This window comes from Rattus norvegicus, chromosome X (genome assembly GCF_021556685.1).
Source record: "Rattus norvegicus strain SHRSP/BbbUtx chromosome X, alternate assembly SHRSP_T2T, whole genome shotgun sequence".
Lineage (NCBI taxonomy): Eukaryota > Metazoa > Chordata > Mammalia > Rodentia > Muridae > Rattus > Rattus norvegicus.
Genome location: NC_141554.1, coordinates 32,466,598 through 32,492,461, shown reverse-complemented (window position 1 = coordinate 32,492,461; position 25,864 = coordinate 32,466,598). Strand labels below are relative to the sequence as shown.

General features: G+C 37.6%; 2 protein-coding genes across 16 annotated transcripts in view; one reads left to right on the top strand and one right to left on the bottom strand.

Moving 5' to 3' along the window:
* Arhgap6 (Rho GTPase activating protein 6) overlaps nucleotides 1-25,864 on the top strand; it is a 533,690-nt gene that overhangs the window by 379,641 nt on the left and 128,185 nt on the right.
* On the bottom strand, nucleotides 13,118-24,398 carry Amelx (amelogenin, X-linked). 8 transcript variants are annotated; one of them, XM_087599225.1, is made up of 8 exons: nucleotides 24,345-24,393; nucleotides 22,947-23,012; nucleotides 21,019-21,066; nucleotides 19,758-19,799; nucleotides 19,617-19,661; nucleotides 18,909-19,346; nucleotides 15,096-15,140; nucleotides 13,118-13,229 (listed from the first exon to the last, which is right to left on the bottom strand). In XM_087599225.1, the coding sequence occupies exons 2-8, from the start codon at nucleotides 22,998-23,000 to the stop codon at nucleotides 13,200-13,202; spliced, it is 702 nt and encodes a 233-aa protein (XP_087455351.1). In that variant the 5' UTR covers nucleotides 23,001-23,012; nucleotides 24,345-24,393; the 3' UTR covers nucleotides 13,118-13,199. The 8 variants fall into 8 exon arrangements, with proteins under 8 accessions (XP_087455351.1, NP_001258003.1, NP_001258002.1 ...); NM_001271074.1 differs by lacking the exon at nucleotides 19,758-19,799 and having other exon boundaries at nucleotides 24,345-24,398; NM_001271073.1 differs by lacking the exon at nucleotides 19,758-19,799 and having other exon boundaries at nucleotides 18,909-19,274; nucleotides 24,345-24,398.

Sequence of the window (25,864 nt, the reverse complement as noted above, 5' to 3'; positions counted from 1 at the left end):
GTTTAATTATTGGCAGACGAGCAATATTTCCAAGATTAGCTTACTTAGATCCCAAATGTCTGGGATGTAACTGTTCTACACTCTGTCAATACGACCAACAAATGACCATTCTATACTCATATCACTTCCTTTAAGAGTGAGAAAGGAGAATTCGAGTATCATTAACAGCATTGTTAACCACCAAAGAATAAACACTCCATTGATTGCATTTCAGGTTCTTCCTGTGGGATTTTGAGTAGCCTTTCTGGTCCTGTATTTTCTGTTTTATCTGCCTCAAGACTTTCATAGATTAAAATGGTGACTCAAATTGTTTATCAGGATAATTTTTTTAAGAAAATCATATTCAAATAGAAGAAATGACAACTTCTAAACCAAGAATTTATGGAGCTTCTCCATATATTGATTCATTCTTTCCTTGATTTTAAAAATTGGTGTGAAAGATATCAGGATGGACCAGGCAGGAAAAAATGAGCTAGATGAGAAAAGGTCAGATGTAGATATACCTTGAAGGCAGCACAATGAAATTTATTGACAGATTACATGTAAAATATGATAAGAAACATAATGACACTGGGAGGTATGAGTTGCCTCGGACTTAGGTAAATAAAATCAAAAGACATGGAGAAATCTCGCACTATACTACATTCAGGCACAAGAAGGAGGCATGATAGCAGAAGGAGAATGAGTATCACTAAGTGGCGATTCAGAAAACCAAGTGATGGCAATATTTTAAAGGGAGTAAGCAAATATCTATTATTCCAGTGGGTAGGTGAAAGTGTGCCTCAGTTGGCCAAATATGCTCCAAGATAATGTATAATTACAAATCAATATAATTTCATAACACCCATTTTTATTCTTTGAAGAATTCTGATTTGCAAAAATCATGTAGTTACCTTACCTTGCTTCCAGGGAAAGTAGATGGTGACAACTTGAAAAATGGCTTGGAGTTAGCAATATGGAGGTTATTAATGGTAAGTGGTGAGGCTGAGGTTGTGACTCAGTGGTAAAGATTTTGTCTTTATCCATGAGGCCCAAATTTCAATTGCTCAGTACTGCAAAAGGAGAGAGAGAGAGAGAGAGAGAGAGAGAGAGAGAGAGAGAGAGAGAGAGAGAGAATGGGTGGTAGACATAGAGTATGGGGAAGATTGTGTGTGTGTGTGTGTGTGTGTGTGTTAAAATTTTTTAAAGGATTTTTACTGAGTAAAATGGGGTTATGGCTCTGAGAAAGGGAGCAAGAGCTTTTGAAGAGCAGTTATATAATGCAGCATTCCATTACATATCTTAATGCTGACAACCAATTCATTTGAAATGAGAATATGGATGGTGCAAAACACAACAACTGGAGAGATATATGTTCTTGAGTAGGTAAAATGGAATATAAGGCATTGTGCATTCAACATCTAATATTAGACAAGGTGTTCTATGTTAAATGGGGGAATAAAGAGAGGAAATGTCAAAGCTGGGAGATAAAGTGGAGGAACTTCACAGTTGGAAAGGAAGGAAAACACAAGAATCTACAGAATGTGGAAATTCCATTTGGCTGGAATGTAGCATTTCCTGGAGGAAGAACACTAAATAGAGTTTGAACGGTGATTTGAGTTCAGGCCATAGAAAGGCTGCAATGTTCTACTTAGGGACATGATTGACCTGCCAAGTGCTGAACAATTATGGAAGTTACTTGAAGGCAGGAACATCACCAAAAACGACAGTTCTCAAGCTTGTGTAAGTGGCTCCAGATGAAAGTTCTGCAGGTGTTGGGGAGGATAAAGGAACATATAGAAAAAGAGAAACAGCAAGTTCTCATGAGATCACTATACTCTTTGGACAAGAACATGTAAGAGATACTTTCTTGACTATCAAAAAGATGACTATTTGTTTTCTTATTTTTTAACTTAAGCTCAAATTTCATATTCTGGAATGTGAGTTACTTCCCTAAAAGAGAAAGCAAACACAAAACATTGTCTTTTTCATCACGCTGGAAAGATACTCCCTGTCTTCATTTTTAATTAATGTTAATGTAAATCTCCATATTTAAAATCATAATATATAGTGTGTAAATATAGCTATATATATCAATTTCACTGTTATTAGTATTTTCAAAATAGCATATTTCTGGAATATAACAATGTACATTCTGTTCTATTAGCCAGTATTCCTGCACACACACATACACACCCACAAACACACACACACACACACACACACACACACACACACACACAATGCCTACTTAAAAAACCATGACCAATCTAGAATCCTATTAATTACTTGTTGCTGAGTCATCTTAAAACCAAGATTGTATAAATTTTTGGAGATACAAAGTATTGATTTCTAACGTAAGTGCTTGGCTTAGGGCTGTAGACCTTTACTCAGTTGGTTATGTCCAACCTTTCTCCACCTTTGGAGAACCTTGAGTCTATGTAGATATTTTTCCATCACCAAAATATCCTTCTGCTCATTGAGTTATTTTTCAAAATTCTCATCATCAACTCTTTATAAAGCAGAATGTCACAGAGTAGAAGTACAGTGAAGTGAGAATATTTTTTATTGTAAAGTTTTCAAGCCAATGGGGATGCAGTAAGTAAATGTACAATCATAAAAAGCAATTATAATTTGAGATAAGTACTAGTAAGAAATGAAAAAAAGGTTGAGATTGAAAAGTCCTGGGACACCAGTGGAAGGGGAAGCCCTTGGTCCTGCCAAGCATGGGCCCCCAGTGCAGGGGAATGTCAGGGGGGCAGTAAGAGGGGTGGATGGGGGAAACACCCATATAGGGGAGTGGGTTGGGATGGGAGTTTATGGACAGGAAACCGGGAAAGGGAATACCATTTGAAATGTAAGTAAAGAAATATTTCTAATAAAAATAAAACAACAACAACAAACACACATAAGGACTGTCGAATAAATGAACAGAAACAAACAAAAAGAACACAGAAAGAAAAGTCTGGAAGCATTGACTTCAGATTGGGAAGGTCAGGGAATGTTTGTTGAGTCAATGAGATTCAAGCAGAGATGTAATGAAGGAGAAACCAGACATGGAAAAATGTCATGGAAAGGCAGCTCAGGCATAGGAAACAGGGAAAGAGGAAATATCTAAGCAGGCCAGAACTCGCCTTGGCCCTAACTAACTAAGTGCTTTAAAGAATGGATACAGAAAGTGTGGTTCATTTACACAATGGAATACTATTCAGCTATTAAAAACAAGGACATCATGAATTTTGCAGGCAAGTGGGTAGAACTAGAAAATATCATCCTCAGTGAGGTAACCCAGACCCAAAAAGACAAGAATGATATGTACTCACTGCTAAGTGGATATTAGCCAAAAAGTACAGAATACCCATGATATATCCCATAGACTCTAAGAAGTTAAATGAGAAGACTGGCCCAAGTGAGGATGTTTAAATCCCACTTAGAAGAGGGAACAGAATGATCTTGGGAGTCAGTGGGTGGGAGGGACCTGTGTGGGAGAGGGGAAGGGGAGGGAAAATGAGGGGAGGGGCAGGATCAGATATGGGGAGAGGGGACACCAGAGAGAAGACCAGAGGGCCAGAGAATAAATGGAAATATGCAGCTGCCAGGGGTTGGGGAAATCTCTAGAAAGTCCCAGAAACCTAAGATGTGAGAGTCTCCCAGGACTCAATGTGGGTGACCTTAGCTGAAATGCCCAACAGTGGATATATGGAAATTGAAGAGAACACCTCCAGTAGTTAGACAGGACCCCCATTGGAGGGCTATGGACACCAATCCACCTTCAAAAATTTTGACCCAAAGTTGTTGTTGCCTGAAAGAAATTCAGTGACAAAAATGGAGCAGAGACTGAAGGAGGCCAACCAGTGATCAGCCCAACTTGGGATCTAGCCCATGTGCACACACCTGACAGTATTGCTGATGTTATTACTGATGCTACATCATGCTAGCAGAGAGTAGCCTAACGTGAGTGTCTTCTGAGAGGCTCTACCAGAACCTGACTGAGTGATGCAGACACTCACAGCCAAGCATTAGTCAGAGGTCAGAGACCCCTATGGAAGGGTTAGGGGAAGGATTGGAAGAACTAAAGGGGACGGCAACCCCATAGGGAGACCAACAGTGTCAATTAGCCTCAATCCCTGGAAGCTCCCAGAGACTGAGCCACCAACCAAAGAGCATACAGGGGTTGGTCGGAGGCCCCTGGCCCATTTGTAGCAGAGGTGCTTCCTCATCTGGCCACAGTAGGAGAGGATGTGCCTAATCCTGTAGAGACTTGATGCCCCAGGAAAGAGGGATATCTGGGGGGATACCCTGTCTGAGTCGAGGGGGAATTAGAATAAGGAAGTACTAGTTAGTTTCTGGCCGGACAAACTCAGAAAAGATCATCATCACTTTATCTTCAGTATTAGTCATTACCATCAACAACTGTAACCGTTCTTGAGAAGATATCCCAAGCCAGGATTAGTGATAAATGCTTTATCCAACAATCAACACTTCTCAAGATGTGGGAAGATGGGCTATAAAGAAATTTGCCAGAAAGCAAAGTGAGGAGTTTGATATGACCTAACATACCAGGTGGGAGGGTCAAGAAGGCAATAGGATAAACAATTCCATTTTTTAAAATAAGAGATGATTGACTTAGAGGTGATAATATTTGAGAGTCATGAACTTTGCAGTGGAATTCATCATCATGTTCTTTTATATAATGGTTCTGGATGTTACAATAATAATTTTATCTCTTTTGGTTTCATCTTTTCTTGGGAGTTCATGATCTACTTCCTAACAACCTAAGAATCAATGGAATTTCCAGTTAAAATTCTCCACAATGTAAAATAAAGCACTCTCCTCAACATTTTTGGCTTTGACTTGAACTCTATTGAACTAGATTGATCCATGTCTGTGGTATCTGTGAAACACTATCTCCTAATCAAAGTTCAAAGGAGCTTAGTTCAAGTTATGCTTTGAAATAAACATAATTTCATTAATTCTTACAGATAAAGAAAATTGTTTATTGACGGTGTTTAAATGGACATTTAAACAATATTTTTCCAATCCCACACAGTTAGTGGCATAAGGTCTTGAGAAAGCATGAAACATTTTTATCAGCCTCATATTTCGTGAAGCTTGCCAAACACAGCTCATTTTCCATAGAAATTTGAAAACTCGAGTACTGGCCAAATTTTCAGAGTAACTGAATATATGCCAATGAATAAAATTGTTAAATTCTTTGATTTTTCCCCTATTTCTCTGTAAAAAAGTAAGATAACTTGTGCCTCCAAATTTTGTTGTTTAGCATCTATTACATAGCACTTTAGTTTGCTTGAGAAGCCTGTATGTTTGCTTCAGTAAGAACATGGACACAGAGGGACTGTTTTGGAAACACTCTTTTATAGCCTTCCTTAAGGAAAAGCTTACTTTTCCCATCCAACAATATCTTTTATAGGGCAATGAAATCATCTTTCAAAAGAGAGATAATATCAAGGGCCTTTATGGTGGAAACATTCAAGACTAATCCAGAATAGGTAAAAGTAACATATTTGTGCTATTGCACAAATGTAATAAATTCCAGAAGCCATGCCTTATAGTTAAGTGAAGTGACTAGGAAACTACTTTCTTGGAGTGATAGCTCCATTGGCAGAAGACACTGTTTTAAAATCTGAACAGCAAGTTAGAATGGACAAGGTAATACTAATAAACTCATATTTATAAGCAGTGATCCTGTATGCCCAAGAATCACTTGGGGAGATAAAGAATAGAAGGCAAACAAGTAATACTAATAAATATAATGGAAATTAATTCAAGTTTAATAATTGTGACATAAGCTCAATTGCAGTTCTAGTGAATGATAGACTTACATAAGGATGTCAGGGTTTTTCTGAATTCCGTGACTGCTCTCCTCATTGTCACCTCTTGCTAGTTTCTTTTCTATTTATAATTGGGAACATACACACTGGCTCCTGGAGGTAATGCTCTAACTTTAAAAAATGCTTGAAAGAGTAGATTCTTGGGGTTGGTGCGATGGCTCAGAAAAAAATGGTGCTTGCTGCCAAGTCTGATGATTGAGTGTGAACTAAGTGATATATGTAGTACAATGAAAAAACTGACATCTACAAGATGCCCTCTTACCTAAACAACAATCTCTCTCTCTCTCTCTCTCTCTCTCTCTCTCTCTCTCTCTCTCTCTCTCTCTCTCTCTCTCCCCACACACATGTACACACACACATGCCCACACCAGCACACATGTATAAAAACACATATACAAAATCAATTTAAGCAATTTTTAAAGAGTAGATTCTTTCCTTGCTAATAAGTAAATAAAATGTAAAACAAAACAATAAATTGCTCAATTTCAAATAGGAAGAATACTCTGAGCTGCTCCCCTGGAACTAAATGGCATTGAACCAACAGATTAAAAGAAATTCACGAACAACTATATGTTCTAAAGGGCGAAGCTCTGAGCATGCAGAGATGGGAGCTGTTGTACAGAGTTGGAGGCATCAGAGAGGGGCAGGGATGAACTCTGGAGCTGAAACAGAATCCTTAGTCTCAGTGGCCAAGAAGAAGGCCGCCAATTCCTACTTCTAGGATGAGACGTTGTAGTTCCATTATTAAATCGAAGCTGACTTTCATTGTGGTCCTTGAATTTGCAGGAGCAATGGGAACTTTTGAATAGCCTCACGCCATTAGGCTAGGGTTGTTGTGAGGGAATAAGAACCAGTATTTTATTCTTTTTTATTTAAATGAAGCATCTTTATCAAAATAAAATTGACTTACCATACAACTTACCCACTTAAACTGAATAACTCACTGTTATATCCAGAGAACCACTACCACAGGCTGTTGTAGAGCAATTTCATCACTCCTAAAAGAAAGCTGCATCTGTCCAGCATCACTGTATTCTGCCCATTCCCTGAATCCCTAGCATCCATTGATTGACCTGTCATTATAAATGTGCCTGTTTTGAAAATTTCTAGGAAATAGAATCACACAATCTGGTCTTTAGGGCCTGACACCTTTCAATCGACATTTATGTTGTCAAGGCTGGTCTACACTGTAGCCTGTGTCAGCCTTCCTTTCCCATAATGGCCTAGTGATACTTCATTATATATACATATATCATATACATACATATGTATAATCCATGCCACAATTTTTCTATTAATAACTTGGTTGATGAAAGTTTGGATTGTTTCCCTGTAGGGCTGTTACGCATGATGCTGCTCCAATGTTCATGCACATACTCATTTTGACACAAATCAACATCCTCAGTTCTGTTGACTTCATAGCCTAGAGCTGAACTGTTGAGTCATAAAACTCTGCCTAACATTTTTAGAAGCCACCAAACTATTCTCTAAAGCATTTCACTATCCAACTAGCAGTACAGTCTAAGGGTGTCACATCCTCACCAATCCTTTTGCAAATAATTTCAGTGTGTGTGTGTGTGGGGGGGGGTTATCTCTCATGATTTTGATTTGCATATCTTGGTAGCTCCTGATGCTGAACACCTTTCCCTGAGCTTAGTGGCTACTCGTGCATTTTCTTCAGAGGAAGGCCAGTTTAGAGCCTTCTCCGATTTTCCTTGAACTCTTTTACTTTTTCTCATTTGAGTTGGAAGAGTGATTTTATGTGTTCTGAAAGGGAATCCCTTATCATGTATGTGTGCAAGCATTTCATCTAAATGGTTTGCTCATTGTCCAACATTCGTATTACATTTCTAGGGTCTCCTCTAAATGACCATATGTTTATAGAATCACTTGTCTCAAGATTGCAACTTTTAGATGTTCTTTCCTAGGAGAGCACTGTGGATCTCTTGGCTTCTTATGCCTAGGAAGGCCTTTCAAAGCAGAGAGATCCCCAGGGTTTCTGACTCAGAGGATCACAGTGACCCCAGGCCTTCTCCCTCCCAGGGCCTCTTGCCATGCATTCCAGCTGGGGAGACTGGCTGGCTGGCTCCTTTAGCACTGAGCAGTACCCTTGCTTCCTGTTTCCTTCTCTGCCCCACACTGGACAGGAGCTCTGTGTGAAGAGTATGGGGGGTCAGATCTGTCTGGAGCTGCTTTTGCTGCTGGGATGTAAAGGCCCTAAAGAGGTAAGAAGATGTGTCATGTGTTTCAGAGGCTTTGTGTTTTACCTTTTGTGAAAAGCAGAGTGAGGCCAGAGCCAGCATGATATGGGAGTCTTCACGAAGTAAGGAGCCCATAGATGGAAGGGGGCACAGTAGAAAACGAGAGATGCAATTATACTGGAAGGGTTATCGTCATTTAGTTCACTCCATCCAGAGTCTGCATCTCCTTTAAGGTCTAGGTTAGGAAGATTTTGAAGACCGTTAAAATTTCTCTCTCTCTGTTGCTCTAAACGGTGGAATTCAACGTTTCTAATGCTGCAACCCTTTAATACAGTTCCTCACATCCTGGTGACCCACAAACAAAATTATTTTGGTCGCTATTTCATAATGGTAATTTTGTTACTGTTATAAATCATAATGTAGATATATGATATTCAGGATATCTGATATGTGAGTCCTCTGAAAGGATCATTTGACCCTCCCCCAACCAAGGGGTCACCACCCACAGGTTGAGAACTGTTGCTCTAAACTAAGGTCTGGGGCTTTTAGGCAAGGCTAACTGAAATGGAATGTCATTGCCAAAACCATTCGTATTTTTGTTAAAAAATATAAACAAATCTTAAGAAGGATTCTCCATCTCTCTTCTGAGTTATTTCTTCAGCATTTGGAACTTGTCCATATTTGACTTTCCAATACATAGGGCTTCATTGTGTTGTAGATGCCCCCATGTTCTTCTAGTTTTAATATTTTTCAGTCACAAATAAGGAAACAGAGTCCTCGTGATCAGATTTGGCAGTGTCACCTGAATAGTCCATAACAGAAGTGACATTAAGAATCATGGCTGCTGAGACGTTTTGAGTTTCAGTGTTTGAGTACTGTATAATGATGACAGTAGGTAACAAGAGAAAGTGTTGCCACACGTGCTGCTGATTTTGTAAATCACGAGCTTTCACTATATTATGATGGCAAGCCATAAAATATGGCCTGTTGCCTTCCTTGGGGCCACTTCATGAAGAGAAGCTGAAAACATTGTGTATATAGATAGAGGCAGCCTTTGGAACATACCTTACTATTTCTCATTTTCATACGCATGTTTTCTGACTTCAGAGGAAATCAAACCAGTAATATTTTCTTAGATAGTTTAGAACATTACCAAAATGTTCAATAAGCTAAAGATTCTTGCTGTTATCACACACGCACACACGTGTGTGTGTGTAAATGTTTTTATGACCCCTGAAGTAATAGCAAATATTAGTTTGTTTGAAATTTTTAAACACCATCATGGTAAAAATAACAAGCTTTTCTAAGGATCAGTTATGTATGATATCAAACAATATGAACATTTCAATTCAATTCATTCCCATATAATTTCTTTTCTTTTAGCATGTGCACAGACCAGTATAATATATGTATACTTTACGTATGTAAACAGGTCATTAAATTACAAGTTGTTTCTGATTAAAATTTGCTGCTCTTACAAGTCTGACATCATTTGCAGTTTGTTGAATGACCCCATTTTCCAGGGAATGTTTTCTATTCTGTTTCTGATTACTGATAATAGCAGTCATCATTTGACTCACCTTGTGAATTTGGCTTCCTGCTTTCTGGTTATTCTTCATTAGAAATATTTGTTTTCTATCTGAATGAGCCACAAAGGCAGAAAAACGGTTTTATTCTTCACCCACCTCTGTAAATCCTGTGGACTGAAACTGCCCCCTTTAGTAGCAATATTTTATAAGTATTTGAAAGCCGAGTGCTGTCTTAAGGGGAAAAAGGAAATAGGTTTTGAAGTTTTCTGTTGTACCTATTTTGGGATGTAAAAAGTCATTGGTGGAAACCAGGTTGAGGCCAAGTTCCTCGTCACAGGCAGAAAATGAGATTTGTGTAAACCTGTAGAGCCTGAGTTTGCTATTGCATGCAGCTGTGCAAATTTGCAAACATTTCCTCCTTTCCTTCCTCAGTCAGAACCCTGTGGAAGGAGCCAGTTTGGACCATTGCCTCAGTAGCTAACATTTGAGGAGGCTGCAAAGCAGGAAACAGAGTCAGAACTTCTGTCTGTCTCTCTGTCTGTCTGTCTGTCTGTCTGTCTCTCTCTCTCTCTCTCTCTCTCTCTCTCTCTCTCTCTCTCTCTCTCTCTCTCTCTCTCCAAGTGTGTGCGCTCATTAGATACTTGAACATTTTTCATACATTTCTATCTGAGCACTTAAATTTCAAGTAGAGAGAATATGTATGCCAATAGTTCTGATTCACAGTCATGCTAGGGATATTTCAATGGTATTTTCATCATGCATATCCTGGTGCATTTCACAGAATAATTTAAAAAGCCTTTAAGTATGTGTTGCACAGGACTGCAGAAGGAAGTCTGAAAAGTGGCAAGGATATGTTTGCAAAAAGTCATGCTGTAGTGTTCTCAGAACTAACCAATGAAAGATCATTCCTTTTATTTCCGTTGAGAAATGGCCTTGTACTTGTTTTCAATCAATGCACTGGAATCCAGAAAGACAGGGGGCTTATCTATGACTCAAGATACTCCTCAAAATGACGTGCACACCCTCTCTGCTTGCCTCCATGTACCATGTATCAGGAGAGCATCCATCCTTGTGCATCAGCCCTCTCACCCACGGGAGCTTTAATTCTCAGCAGAGACCTTTCCCAAGATGTGTTGTGAATACATCTGCATCAAACAAATACCATGGTTTCTCCATTCGATGTTAAGCCTCTTGGGGTACACATAGAAAAATACTCAGATATTGATCACTATGTACACATGGTGAATTTATACCATTCCCTAGGTTGGGGAATGGAGAGTGAGGTTGGTATTGGAGGTAAACAAGAACAGCATTTGGAAAATCTGATTTGGTGGAGATCATTCAAGGTCACAGTATTCACCATACACAGAAACAGACAGTATACACCAGCTGATATGAGGCCCCCAACACATACACAGCAAAGGACTACAGGGTCCAAGAAGATGCACCCAACCCTCAAAAGACCGGAGACCCCAGAGTGTTTAGAGGTCTTGTGGGGTGGGTGGGGTGGGTGGGGTGGGTGGGATGGGGACATCCTCCTGGTGACAGGGGTCACCAGAAGGAGGCATGGAATGTGAAACAGTGGTCATCAAGGGGAGCAAAATCTGGAGTGTAAAATAAAAAATATTAAATTAATAATAAAAATGTGTTAGATAACAATGTCAGGAGTTACCGATTGATAAATACTAAACATGCACCACATTGGAGCCTTTGGCATGGAAAACTTTTTTATGTGATAAAAAAAAAAAACATTGAGTCAATTCTACTTCCAACTCTAAACTTTCTTTGAGATATATAGAAGAGCCCTTTTGCAAATATCAAAACTGTATGCGGGGTCTGTGGAGATGGCTCAGTTGGTAAAGTTTTTGCTAGGCAACATTAGAATTTTAATTCAGATACCCGACACCCACATTAAAAAGGGTATGGTAGTATGCATCTGGAATCTCTAGTCCTGAATAGGTGGATCACTGAATAGGTGGATCACTGAAAATTTCTGGCCAGTTAGCCTTTAAGAATTAGTGAGCTTCAAAATCCAGGTATGGTGGTACATGCTTTTAATTCCAGGAGCAGAGCCATGTAAATCTCTGAATTCAAAGTCAATCTACAGAGTAAGTTCCAGGAAAGTCATGGTTAGGCAGAGAGAGAGAGAGAGAGAGAGAGAGAGAGAACAGAAAACTGGTAATAGAATAAGTTGGGGGCACATGGGGTGTTCAGCTACTTCAAGCATCAGAGATCAGCAGTTTTGGCCATATAGCTCTGGCTTTAGAGTGAAAAACAGAAGGGACTCAAAAAAAAAAAAGAATTAGTGAGCTTCTAATTTACTGAGGAAACTTGTCTCAAAAAATAATAATGATAATGTGGAATGCAGTAGGTGAAACATCAACTTCTGGCTGCAGATGCATGAATACACACATTTACATAAATGTGCAAACATTTGAACATCCATATACATGACATACACGTGCTATACACACACACACACACACACATACACACACACACACACACACACACACACACACACATAAATAATTGCATTCAGCAGGGATTGAATTTAATGGCCATTCTGGCTGTTAGCTTTCTGGTTTTATAAGACTCCACTAATAGTGAGAGGAGGGTTTATGCGGCTGACTCTTTTGCCTGCTCTTAGGATTCCTTTCCTCAATTGGATTGCCTTGTCTAGTATCAATATGAGGGCTTTCACCTTGTCTTATATCTTATTTTTTCACGTTTATTTGTTGCATCTTGAAGGCCTACTCTTTTCTAAAGGGAAACAGAGGGGAAGGAGATCTGTGGGAGAGGGGAGGTTGCATGAGTTAGGAGAAGTGGAAACATGAGGGGAAACTGTGTTCAGAATGTATTATATGGGAAAAGAATCTATCCCCTCCCCCAAAAAAGACTCAAATAAAGATGTCAGTACATTTTATAGGTGAAGAAATTGAGACACAGGGACAAGAGATTTGTCCAACTTTCCACAGCTGTGTTCATAATTGAAAGCCAGAAGCTCTGCTTGTAAAGTCACAACACTGGAACCCATCTTTGAACTTGGATGGACAGTTGAATAGCCCCAGCACACTCACATTCCATGCCCAAATACAGAATTATGGATCTTTCATGGCATTGAGGTAATTTGATGCTATTTGAGATATTTTTAACTCATAAGAAAAAGATAAAATACTTAACCCCACACTATTTTCTTCTTTTTCTCCCTCTCTTTTCATTCCCCCATTCCATTTACTTTTCCATTAAAGGACAGCGATATTTGTAGGAGTGGTTTACTAATTTTCATTTTGTAAATAAAGGAGGCAAATATTATGTACCTTCCACCCTTTCTCTCCCAGAAGCCTCAATTATTATTTATCTTTTATAAGTGTCAGGTGCTTTGCACTTGAGAGAAGTCTTGTGGACTCTTCACAGCAAGCATATTTGAATAACTAAATTTCAGCCAATAACCCCTACTGATAAGGTTACAGATTTTTTTTTTAAACAGAGATGTGTTAGAAACCAAATCCCCCCAAAGGAAAAATGACAAATAACAAGAACTTCACAACAAATGTAAGCCAGTGAGATTTTTATTAAAGCAATATTGAATACTACTACATGCCATTGTGTTCTGCAAGGGTAGGAGAGTGGTTGAATCATTTTTCTGTTGTGGTTTCCATGTTAAGCTGTAAAGATAAGTAGAACATCATATTATTCTTACAATCAACAAAATTATTTAATATTTTACATAACATTTAAAGTTTGGTGTTGACATTCAGAATTGGTATTTCCTTCTTTAGTGTACTACCCAGGGGCAAAGATCAGATTTCTGAGGGAAAACCTGAAGATACATTTTTGTATGGAATTACAAAAGTAGGTATAAACATGTTTCATGGGGAAAAATGAGCAACTTGATTTATTTCCTGAAATTTTATTAGATAAACTGTAATATGCCTTGTAAGTAAAAGCTCATGTCATCACCATATATTCTCTAAGTGGTTGCAATGAGGAAAAGGCTTATTTAAAATGTCATGTTACTCAAATGCTACATGTCTCCACACATGTGCTTTTTTCTATAGGTGAACCCAATGGGCATATGTATGTGCAAACATGTATGTTCCCTCAGTACACTGTAATTTTTGAACCATGAACAAAAGAGAATGCAAAATTTTCTAGCAGTTATAGCCAATAAATCTCTGTCAGAATTCAGCAAAATAAATGTGTTGGTTTCAGTTTATTTACTCAGCTTAAATTTTCACCTTTTGCCAGTGAAGCTGCAGATGAAGGCCAGACCTAAACTACCTCCGGTCCAGATGTGGCTGGTTCAAAGTCTGAATTACAACTCGTTTGGTGCTAAACAACTCTATTATAATCAGTGAAATGAATTTATTTCAATTCCAGATTGGCCTTATTGGAAGGGAACTAGAGGAGAAACCATCTTAGTGTACATGCTTTGACAAGGAAGGAAAAGAATACTCTAGTTCTTGTAAAAATCCTCTTTCAAGATAATGATTACTGACATGCTTAGGAAATAACTTCTTATGGAGAACTGAAAGTTTTCACATTTAACCAGTCAATCTGTTTTGTGTCATATTTGCTTTCAACTCTTGGAATTAATAAATTTGCTTTGTCTGCCTCAGAAAGTAGTACATAGAGAAACAGTGACAAAACTCTCAGTTCTATTAGCAATGTTGTCCCAAATGGTACTCATTTGCCTAGTATGGGTCCTGAGCACTTAGAATATAGCAGCTATAGCCAAGAAACTACGTTTTAAATTTTATTCCTTTTTAGTTCATTTAAATATAAATGCCCACACATGACTAGTGTGTTAAACATCATTGGTATAAAATCTAATTACCACTTAATATATAGCTCTAGTTTAAACATTCTATTGCATTGTGATCGTATGTATCTACATTTTGAGTATAGTAGTGTGGCAACCATTATTGTCTTTGATAAAAGATAGTTACTTCCAGATTTTTAAAAACTATCCATCCTCAATATTTGCTAATAAGGTGGATATTTATAGAGATATCAGTTGAAATTAGATTATTAGGTTATATCTTCCATTTTATTTTCTAATATGTGAACAATGCACATTTCTACCAGTTAGAATCATTATTTTTTTTCTTTTTTTTTTTTTCGGAGCTGGGGACCGAACCCAGGGCCTTGCGCTTCCTAGGTAAGCGCTCTACCACTGAGCTAAATCCCCAGCCCCAGAATCATTATTTATAGAAGTTGAACTCTTCAGTATGGTACAAACCTAATATTATAAAGAGTATAAAGACCCAAAAGTAAAGTTTACGAGGTTCATGTGAACAAAGGTTTAGGCATTTATTAAAGATGGATGTTCATTAATATCAAAAGTTATTGTAAACCCTCAATTTTACAGGTTTGCCACATAGATATTATAGTATGACTGTGAACTCCATGATCACCTCCAACAGAATTTAAACAGTTTTAACATTGAAATAGAAATGTTTGAATTAATAAGGAGATTTGAAATGCATGCTTGTTAACTTAAAGTAATAAAAAGCAAAGTGTCTACATACCGGATGCCTTGCCGTGCCCTGGTACCACTTCATAGGAGAAAATGCCTTAAGAGAAAGAGACATTAGAATGCAGTTGATTTAATTTAGTTTCATATGAACTAAATACTAAACTCACTAGTGCGGTATGAAATATATACTCACTAATGCAGTCCTGTCAGTATTGATAGCCTGAGAGTGTGAGTTCTACGAAAGAAAGCAGCTAAACACAAGTGCAGTGCTCCTAAGTCGAGCATTAGGTTACTAAGAATCCAGCACATTCTGTAAGTTGTCCATGATCCGAGGCAAGTACCAGTACCCTCATCTTTTAGAGATAGTCATGAAGAGTTAGAGTCAAATTATGCCACAGGGCTACAAAAGTGGTAATTCTGTTTAAGTTCCACAGCTCCTGCTTCTCATCGAAATAGGAAAGCATGTAGCTGTAAGTTGTCCCAGGGATGGGGAATTTCAGGACACAATGATTCCACCAAGATTCCCGGGAGGTTTTCTTTCTCTACTTTCAACTTTTGATCACAAGATAGCACACAGAGCTCCATGAATCACAGCTTCAAACAAATGATCAAAAGAACATCAGTTGCTCTCTAGAGTGTATCCATACATCCTTTAAGAAAAGAAAAAACTAATCCCTAAGATTTTTTTTCTCTCCCAGGAAACTTGTCCTTTGCCCTCATTCTATATTCATGATCCACCACAACCTATCCCTCAACTTATAACAGAAAAGAAGAATGGAAAGTGATGGCAAAGTTAGTGTGGATGAATGGGCCTCCACTTCCTGGGTAGTAGAGAGGACACATCTCTATCCCAAGTAGGTGAAAGGCCACGTGCTGGAATCAGTTCCAGCTCTACCAGTGGAGAATGAGTTGTGAGCAAGCCGATGAGCAGCTACTAATAGTGATTGCTATATGCATAGAATTTTTACTTTACTCATGCCATAGGATTAATGCCACTTGAACATCCTTTACTATTGATGGATAAGTTACTGCATCCCTTTGGTGGATTCTAGAACCCTAAGGATAGGGAGTTACTGTTTTCCCTGTCTCAGACAGTAATACCTAGTTTAGTGAGTGCTTGAGAGATATGTACTCAGCTGAAAGTGGCCTATGGTAATTGATTACATGCGTTCTTACCTCTCCTATTGCATTTTAGTTCTTTAAAGTTAACTCAGTTGTTTGCATATTTATACCTTCTCAGAAAAGCTATGTTTATTCATTCCAGAAAATGATTAAGAGGAACCTTAATCATGAAGGTACCGGAATAAAGTTACTGTGGGTGCTGTGTAATATAAATCCTGCAAGGACTGTTTACAATTTTGTGTGGGTGTAAGAGGAAAAATGATTCAAATATAAATATGAGTGGGAAAGAAAACTTGTTTTGAGTCCATTTTACGCATCTGTTAACGTTTTGAAGACCATGTGGTAGACTTCATCAACTTAAAGATTATGAAGTGAAAGAAATGACTTGTGTATAAAATCACTGCAATTCTCTGTTTTGAGGCTCCATTATTAATTTTCTTAGGAAAAATAATTATTTTTAATAGTTTCAAATTCAGTGAATTACCATATATATCACACAATTTCACTCAAAATATTTTTCTGTGGAATGAGATCAAAAGACCAGATTTTGATTAATGATGTGGTGTGAAGAATAAAGCTAGAGTTCCAAATCTTAATTTGATTTAGAACATAAATATTCCTTAAAGTTTATCTTTTTCAATGTAAAGAATATTTCTTCTAAACTTGCCTTCATTTGGTTCAGGTTCAGTGTCTAGCCATGCTTAACAATTTCTTTTAAATTTCTCAGCTATTGCTAATGATGTACAAATTTCTATTTTAAGAAAATATTTGAGCTAATATAAAGATTCTCTAAGAAGACATAGAGTCATGATTTGCCTGCTAAATGGTCAATTTGTAGGAGCAAATGACCAGTCCCTATATTAGTCACAAATATTCACTTATAAGTTCTTCTCTCAAGTGATAAGAAATTTTAAATTTAATTCAACACAAAGACATGAATGATTTTTAAAACATTTTATTATCTGCTAATGATACTTATTTTTAGTTACAGAATTTACTAAGTGATTGTAGGCACAAATCATTGTGTTCTTGAGTTATTCCTAAAAACAACCAAAGTATCCACTTCGGTTCTCTCATTTTCTGAATTTTTTAATCCTGAAAAAATATAGCAAAAGGAACAATTAACATAATTTACAAACATTCCTAGTGAATACCATTTACAATAATAAGTTATGGCTTCAGTTTTTTCAAAACAATGTACAACCATTGACTGTGATTCTGTAATTTCTGAAGTTTCTTGCCATTAAATAGAAGTTCCCTAGGCTGAAAACACTAAGACATATTTAATAATATATTAGTAGCTGCCACCTTGCATCAAGGGTTGCCTGCAATAATGCCATTAATTTATTTTCCATAAGGCAACTCTAGGCAATCATCAATAATTTTACTCTAATTTTGAACAGGAGGATGCTCAGGTTAAAGTGGACAAACTACCTACATGAAGTCACGTTTCCACAAAGAGCTTTGGCAAAATAAAACCCATGATCAAATCTACAGTGTTAATCATTAGTAAAGACACAAATAAACCCAATTTGCCTGCAGAGAGCATGTACCTTAGTTTAGTATTATCAGTACTAGCTACGAAATTATTCAATTCCAGTCAATTCTCAAAAGTTCTGCCTCATTTCCATAAACAGGCTTACATTTGGGAAGACATTCATGACAGTATATAAGGAAATGGTGGCATTAATTCTTAGTGTTAGAAGTTATCTGCTTTTCTTTTCCTTTCCCATCTTAAAGAGGGAAAGCACCTTCAAAGTGGAAGGAACATGGTATCTTATCCTCTCTCTCTCTCTCTCTCTCTCTCTCTCTCTCTCTCTCTCTCTCCCTCCCTCCCTCTCTCCCTCCCTCCCTCCCTCCCTCTCTTTTGAGGGAAAAGCTAGGGCTAAAAATCTAGATGTCCTGGCTCCCAAGCTAGAGCATGTCTTCCTCACTTCTTTTTGATTCTGAGTAGCAAGTCATTAATGGCATCTATAAATTGGAATCACATTTGAGTGCATGTGTATAGTATAATTAAATGATTTCATATATGTTACTTATGTGTTTGTGCATAAGGATCATTTTATTACCTATTCTTTCATTTGTTTAATAAGAGCTTTCTGTAACATAGGAATACTTAATGCTAAATTCTGAGAAACTCTTGTCAAATGCTTATTTCTGTGGAGTTCTAGTACTGAAGAGAAATCTAACAGCATTGCTAATAGCCACTTCCAAGTTGAATGATCACTTTAGACAGGCAGTCTCCCTTTATGTCTTGAAAAGATAGTTTCCATCTACCTCTTTAAGCTTGCTCAATATCTGTCCTCCTTGCTCTCAAAAATCTATTCCTTTTATATTTTTCCTGCAGTTTTAACCTATTCAACTACTCAAGTCTCTGATGTATTTGTGTGTGTGTGTGTGAGTGTGTGTGTGTGTGTGTGTGTTTGTGTGTGTGTGTGTAAAATGGTATTCACCTGTTCTCTTACTCTTAAAATGGGTGATTTTCAGTAATACATATACTGGTAAGAATTCTTTAATTAGAATTTAAATATACCATAAGACCCAGGGTGTTAATTATGAAGCCATGTCAACAAATTCATTTGTAAAAACAAAACAAATACAATGTATGCTAGGACTAAGAAAAGCAAAGATCTATGGTTTCTGCAACTCAGCCTGATTCATTTTGAAACTTAGAATTCTGGGGCCAATTCTGTTAAGTCACTTTCCAAGGATTTCCCTTTTGCTGGTTTCAAGGTATACTCACCACTTCTTCCCGCTTGGTCTTGTCTGTCGCTGGCCAAGCTTCCAGAGGCAGCTCAGGAAGAATGGGGGACAGGGGCTGCATGGAGAACAGTGGAGGCAGAGGTGGCTGTGGTGCCAGGGGCTGCATGGGATGCAGAGGTGACTGGGGCTGCATGGGCTGATGAGACTGGGGTGGAATGGCCTGGGGCTGGAAGGGCTGCTGGAAGGGCTGCTGGGCGGATGGAGGGATGTTTGGCTGATGGTGTTGGGTTGGAGTCATGGAGTGGTGGCCAGGAACTGGCATCATTGGTTGCTGGGGGGCCACGGGCTGTTGAGCTGGCACCACTGGGAGGTGGTGATGAGGCTGAAGGGTGTGACTCGGGGGATGCTGTTGAGACAGCACAGGGATGATTTGGTGGTGCAGCCATCCACCCATGGGTTCGTAACCATAGGAAGGATACTGGTGAGAAACAAAGAGTCAGGTTTACCATTGGCTCAATTGATTTCTAACTGGAGAAGTAGCAGTAGTGTTTTGTTATTATGACCTTATGAATATTTTAGTCATTTTTCCTTTGCAAGAATTTCTAACAGTGTACACAGATATGACCTTTTACCAACTAAAATTCCCATTAGTGTATGAAGGTGGAGTAGATATGATATTTCAGTTTAAAAGGGACTTAAAATGCATGCCTATTCTCTTAAGGGAAGGAAGAACAAAATATTTACATACCGGCTGCCTTATCATGCTCTGGTACCACTTCAAGGGGGTAAGCACCTTAAGAGAAACAGACATTAGAATGCATTTGATTCTGTTTAATTACATATGAACTAAATACTAAACTCACTAATGCAGTATGAAATATAGACTCACTAATGCAGTCCTGTCAGTATTGATAGCCTGAGAATGTGACTTCTACAAAAGAAAGAAGAAGGTAAACATTTGTAGGATGCTTTCTATGTGTCAGGCACTGTGTTATATCCATCCCATACACTTTTCATGCTTTCTCGCATGATTGGAGACAGGTATCCCTTTTATAGGTAATGTTATGAAAACTCAGGTAGGTTCATTCACTCAGCTGAAGTTACAAGATTTAATTCAATTTAATTTAATTTAATTCCATTTAATCCTCTTCATTGCAAGAGCAAAACAATTTAAAACTTAAAATAATGTGATATAATCACTTTTTATTTGATATCACAATGGAAAAATGTGGTAGAAACATTGTCTTTCATCCTTCAGACATAGATTTCTTGGTCAAATATATCAATCAACCTTTTGAGATAAAACACTAAAATTTGCCTCAGACTCTTAGAACATTTTTCTTCTGCATATATGAGTTAACAGACTTGGATTTTTATCTGATCCCATGAGATAAGACTTTCATTCCTTCTGGACAATATAATCCTATTAGTCTCAGATAGCTTTTTCATATAGTACATCATTTAATCAATATAGACAAAAGTTATTAACTTTACTCAAGTTATGAGTGACACAGCACTTTTCATGCTCTTCTGGATGATACTTTTTGGAAATGTAGTTATCATTGTTTCCCTTCTTTAGGTGAGAAAGCCAAAGTTCCAGAGGGGGAAAATTGATTTTCCCAGGGTCATATAGTTTGCAGTTTAGTAGAACCCCAAACTCTGTTTCTAGAACATTTCTGCTTTCCATCACTCTGTCTAGACTCTGGTAAACCACTTTTCACTGATCACTGAACATAGCCAATGAGAATCACACACAGTGTGTGGATGTCTTTGAATCGGCAATTTTTTCCAGCTAGAGAAGATTTTAACATCTTACTTACACCTTGAATTTTACAGGCTGGCATAGAACAAAACTTTTGAAGCTGAGCTCAGTCTCTGCCCTATCATGGAGCCTTCCTGAGTGGTAGTTCATGGTGGAAACATTTATAACTAGGTTTAAAAGTAGAGGCTGAGTCAGAGTGACCAGGTAGGAAGGTGCTGAGAAATGCAGGTTTGAGGACATCAGTCAGGGCTTAAAGCTGCTGGTAGGAACTGAAAAAGTGTGAGCATTTGAGAAACATCTTGAATGAAGAATCAATACACCACACTTTACAGAACTCAGGGAATCTTTAACTCAAACAATAGTCAAAATTAGTAAATAGAAAAATTACCTCATAGCTTAAGTTGATATAACCAGGGCTCCCAGGATGAGGTGGTAGCTTTTATGGGAAGGGGGGAAGATAAAGTGAAAGAGAAAGAGAAGGAGAAGGAGAAATGGCAAAAGAAAGAAAGAGATTAAGTCAATATGCAATTGTTCACATTAAAGATATCTACAACTATTTTAAACATATATATATATATAAATACATAGTACAGAATGTATCTGAGTTCTACTTTTAATCTGAGCATGTATGCTTTGAAGGAGGAAACTTCTCAATTTAAAGAGTCTCTGAATTACTACATAACTTCCTCAGAGGCCATAGTCTTTTATTGGGAGTCCTAGATGCAGACAGCAGCATACATTTGTCCTCCCGCGATCATTGGATTAAACCCATTAATCATCAAAGGACCTTTCCTTTTGTACCCATTCATTTACTTGTTGACCAAACTTCCTCTATGTTTGGAAAAGAGGTCTGCTTCTGTGACAATTTAAAAAGAACAAGCCAGGAATTGTTTCATAAAGGGTCCCTTTATAGATCAGCTGGTGAATAGTTCAAGAATCAAAGGGATTCCAGGTAATTAATATGCAAAGTGAATAAATAACACACCAACTCTATTGTTCAATGTGAGAACAAGATGAGACTAATAAAATATAAACATTCTAAATCCATCCCCTGGACAATAAAATAATGATTTATTGAAGTTCAAGGTCAACCCTTTTTATTGTCAATGATTTATGGCAGAAATTTAGAAGTTCCAAATAAAAGGCAACCTGAACAATTTTCTAAATCAGGACTCTCTGTGCTTCTCAAAGTAGGGTCCTGACTACTGCCTACTTTATAGAGTTTCTGATGCCCTCACCTGGGGATGGGGGCAGGAGACAGAAAATTGTGAGCATAAAGCAGAAAACTCTAGAACACAAAGCTGCTTAAGGGTCAATTCAACTTCACTCCTTCAAAATGCTTATGTTTTGCAATCGGATTTATTCGCCCTCATCTGAATATAAATTAACAACAGTTGGGTGGCTCTTTTCCCTATACAGTGTTGATGTCAGTTCTCTGAGAGTGGGGTATTCAAAGTGTTGAGTTGTAAATGTCTGAGTGAGTGCCTTGGAGGACTAGGATTTCAGGAATGCAGAGCACAAAAATCCTGCTTTTGTGTGTGAGAGAAGAGAGGCTGCTGTTCAAGCTTACTGGTATACAAGAATAGTATCAACTGCTCTTTATACCACCAAAGAGTTTTGCCAGCATGTGATCCAAGCCTTCTGCTATATGTACTTGTGTCTAGAGAGTGGACCAGACATCCTGACTTTGGTACAGATATGGTACTGTATTTGCATGCTGTCGATGTGTATTTGGCACAGGCAGGCAGGATTCTAGTACCTTGCTAATGCCAAATCCTACATAAGGAGTAACCAGATTCACCAAAGGGAGAGGGTTTCAGTGACATGGTACCAGAAGAGAATGAATGTTACCCCCTTAAGACTAACAACAGTGCTATCTGAGGGCAAGAAGAAATTTTGAACTTGTGAGGAATTAAGCCTTAGAGATTTTTTTTATTTTTTGGCTGTTATATTTGCCTAAGCAAGTAAACCCTCTCTGGAAGCCTTTCAAGGATCCCTTCAAAAGGATAACTACTTGTAAAGATGGGCAGTGTTGTTTACAAGTGAATCTTACAGGAGAGAGTCCTGGGGGTCAAATGCTTGTTAAAATGTTGAGTGCTTGGCCCCACTTCAGCTGTACTGAATCACAATCTATGGTGGAGTTGTTCCTGCTTTTCTTAACAAACTCCATAAGGGTTTCTTTCTTCAACACTTAGATACTTGGGCATATTAGATCTTGTACTGTATGACACAGTGAAAATTACCAACCACTGGACCAGATTTCTCATTCCTAGCTAATTTAATTGTAACAATCAGTAAATGGGGTGTTTTACTCACGGGCATAGCAAAAGCTGCTCCCAGGAGGCAGGCAAACAAGATCCAGGTCCCCATTTCTTGATGGTTCTGAAATGTAAATCAACACCAGCCATTTAAAAAAATAGAAGCATGAACATAAGTATGTTTCATAAATGTATATAATTTACATTAATGTCTTGTTAATAAAAAATAAGGCGGGGCCCTTGTTCATAAAGTGATAATCATATGGGATTTCCAGTTTTCAAACTGTATCATTGCTTCTGAAGTCCTAATAGTGCAATGGGTTTTTTGGTGGTGGTGGTGGTGGTGGTGGTGGTGGTTTGTTTGTTTTGTTTTTTAAACTAAGTTGAAGGTTAACAAGTTAGAGGACCAAAAGTGGTCTACAATAATGATGCTGCAAACTATTTTCTATACTTATACAGCCTATAGATGCCTAGTAGCTAGATGGAATCAATAAATAATGATTAAAAAATAAGGTTGAGTATAAAAGTTGAAGAGACAACCAAATGACCATGGTTTTATACTTTTGTAACAAGAAGAGACTGAAATGTATTTTGGGAGCACAACCCACTTGAGCATTGCTACTGTAAAACACATAGATTAATTATTTAAGAAAAATATTGAATAATTTTCAAGAATGGATTAAAGGCAGAGTGGGTTTAGGTCCACATGTACAATTTTAGGCAAGAAAGTCGCATAACATCTTTGAACTTCAGGTTTGAAGCAAAAGACATGATGAAACCAAAAAGGAGAACAGTGCTAGAGTTCTAAGCTTCTTTAAGGGTTGTGGAATGATTTCTACCTAACAAGTTCTGTTTTAAGCCAATAGCATCCTCTTCTTACTTGTCAACTATATTGTACATATTCTATATCTTAAGGCTCTTCAGACATGAAGCAAGAACTGGCTATCCTAAAATATGCACATTTTTGACAACACCTTAAAGGTATTTTTAGGATATGAATGCAAAATGTATTGGTGCTGGCTATGAAAAGTACATCGAGTGTTTCTACCTTCTAAACCTTATTGCCTCAGAGTTTGAGTTAATAAGAAAAAGCATTCACACTTGATATGATTTAACAAGACTGTATACAGAAGTAGCCCTCAGTCTGTTAAAACAGAATCTTAATTAAAAAGCAAATACACATTTTTGTGTGAAATCTGGCTTCCAAAAGTCATTGGAATGCTTGACCTAAAAATGTGTAGAAGTGCAAACAAACACATTACTGTACTATAAAGTTAAATTTTCATTTCAATGATTTGAGCCTATAATTTAATTATAGTAAAACTGAAGAAGTACATATGGTGTGGATGGCACAGAGTATTAGCAATGTGCAATACATTCACACTTTTGAAACATGAAATTCAGAGAAAGAAATGACCACAGTAAAGATGGTAAATTATGAATGAAATACACATACCTTGAGTGTATGCTCAGTGACTTTCTGTCTGAAGCTCAGGGATGCTTGATCCGATGGTTTCTTCCAAGTCTGTGCCCCAATTTATACCATGCAGGGCACTTAGAACAGCCAATCAGGTTTCAGAATGAAAATGTGTTGAGTCTAGAGAAAAATCCCTGTATCATGATTTTTTTAGATGCTGTGAGCACTGTTAAGACTGCATGTTGTGATTAGTGCATATACTCGTTCATTACAGGCAATAATAGGTTTAGGAGGCTGTCTTAAAGTCAGCAAATTAGTTGACTGCATATGCTGATATATTCAAATTCATTTTTAAGAAAGTGTTATGCCATTGTCTACAGCTCAGGTCTAGCAATTAACGTTATCTTTTTTTTTTTTTAAGTGAATGGTCAAGTTTCTCCAATGTACTCAAAACAGTCTCTTAAGGTTCTCCAGAATTTTCATATCAAGATGCCTGGATTGAATTCCCATTCTTGTTAAAACCCAAAGCTCACCCAGAATTCAGAATTGTACAATCACTGGTGTGATTTCTCTGCTTCTATCAGATATTTTCTCTGTCCCCTGTGTCTTCTATCACCATTCTGGTGTCCACCAAAAAAAGAGACCAAAGTCTTTTTTCTTAGACTCTTTTAGAAAACCACCTGTCATGCAACCAACCATGACCCCAAGACTATTATAATAACAACACTTATTCTAATGCCACAAAGGACAAAGTAAGCAAGTGTCATATACCATACAATGTATTTGAAAATCTACTTGAATACTTACAAACCTGTTACAGGAGAAATCACCCTGATTTTACTACAGGACCAGTTGACTTCTCTCTAATCCAGTGGTTCCCAAACTGTAGGTCATGACCTCTTTGGGGGTCAAGTCACCCTTTCAGAGGGGTCACCTAAGACCATTGGAAAATACAGATACTTACATTTCATATCAGTAGCAAAATAACAGTTATGAAATAACAAAAATAATTTTATGGTTGGAGGACCCCACAACATGAGGACTGTATTAAAAGGTCTCAGCATTAGGAAGGTTGAGAACCACTGCTCAGGTCTTTTCTAGCCCATACCAATTTCAGTTTCTTACTGAAAACTGACATTCTCCTCAGTTTTTCAGAGCATTGCCTGCATGTTTTCAGCACTCTTTCCTTTGTTTGAGCAACATTAACCAAGTCAGTTCACTTGGAGGGGCTTCTGATTTAGCTATTAAATTTACATATACTTTTACCTCTTAACTATAATAAAGCATGGATTGGTTTTACTTTATTTTACAATTTTATCATTTAAGAAATAAATTCATAATTAGTGGCAGGAACAATTGGGTTTTGCATCATTATTGAAACATTGCAGGGAATGTTCATGTAGTTAATTGGTGATACAGTTGGATCTTTTGAGTACCTGAATTTATACATTTTTATACAAATACACATATTTCTGTAGCTGCATACGTACTACAGATTCTTCAAATTGATTCTAAAGGAACAAAATAGCCATTAAATTATGCAATGTATAGTTTTCATG

Coding starts and splice junctions, on each gene's coding strand:
- Amelx (XM_087599225.1), bottom strand. CDS start 23,000: ATGGGGACCTGGATCTTGTTTGCCTGCCTCCTGGGAGCAGCTTTTGCT. Junction 21,067..22,946: donor GAGCAGCTTTTGCTATGCCC/GTGAGTAAAACA, acceptor TTCCCATAAAAG/CTACCACCTCATCCTGGGAG. Junction 15,141..18,908: donor AGACCAAGCGGGAAGAAGTG/GTGAGTATACCT, acceptor CTTTCTCTTAAG/GCATTTTCTCCTATGAAGTG.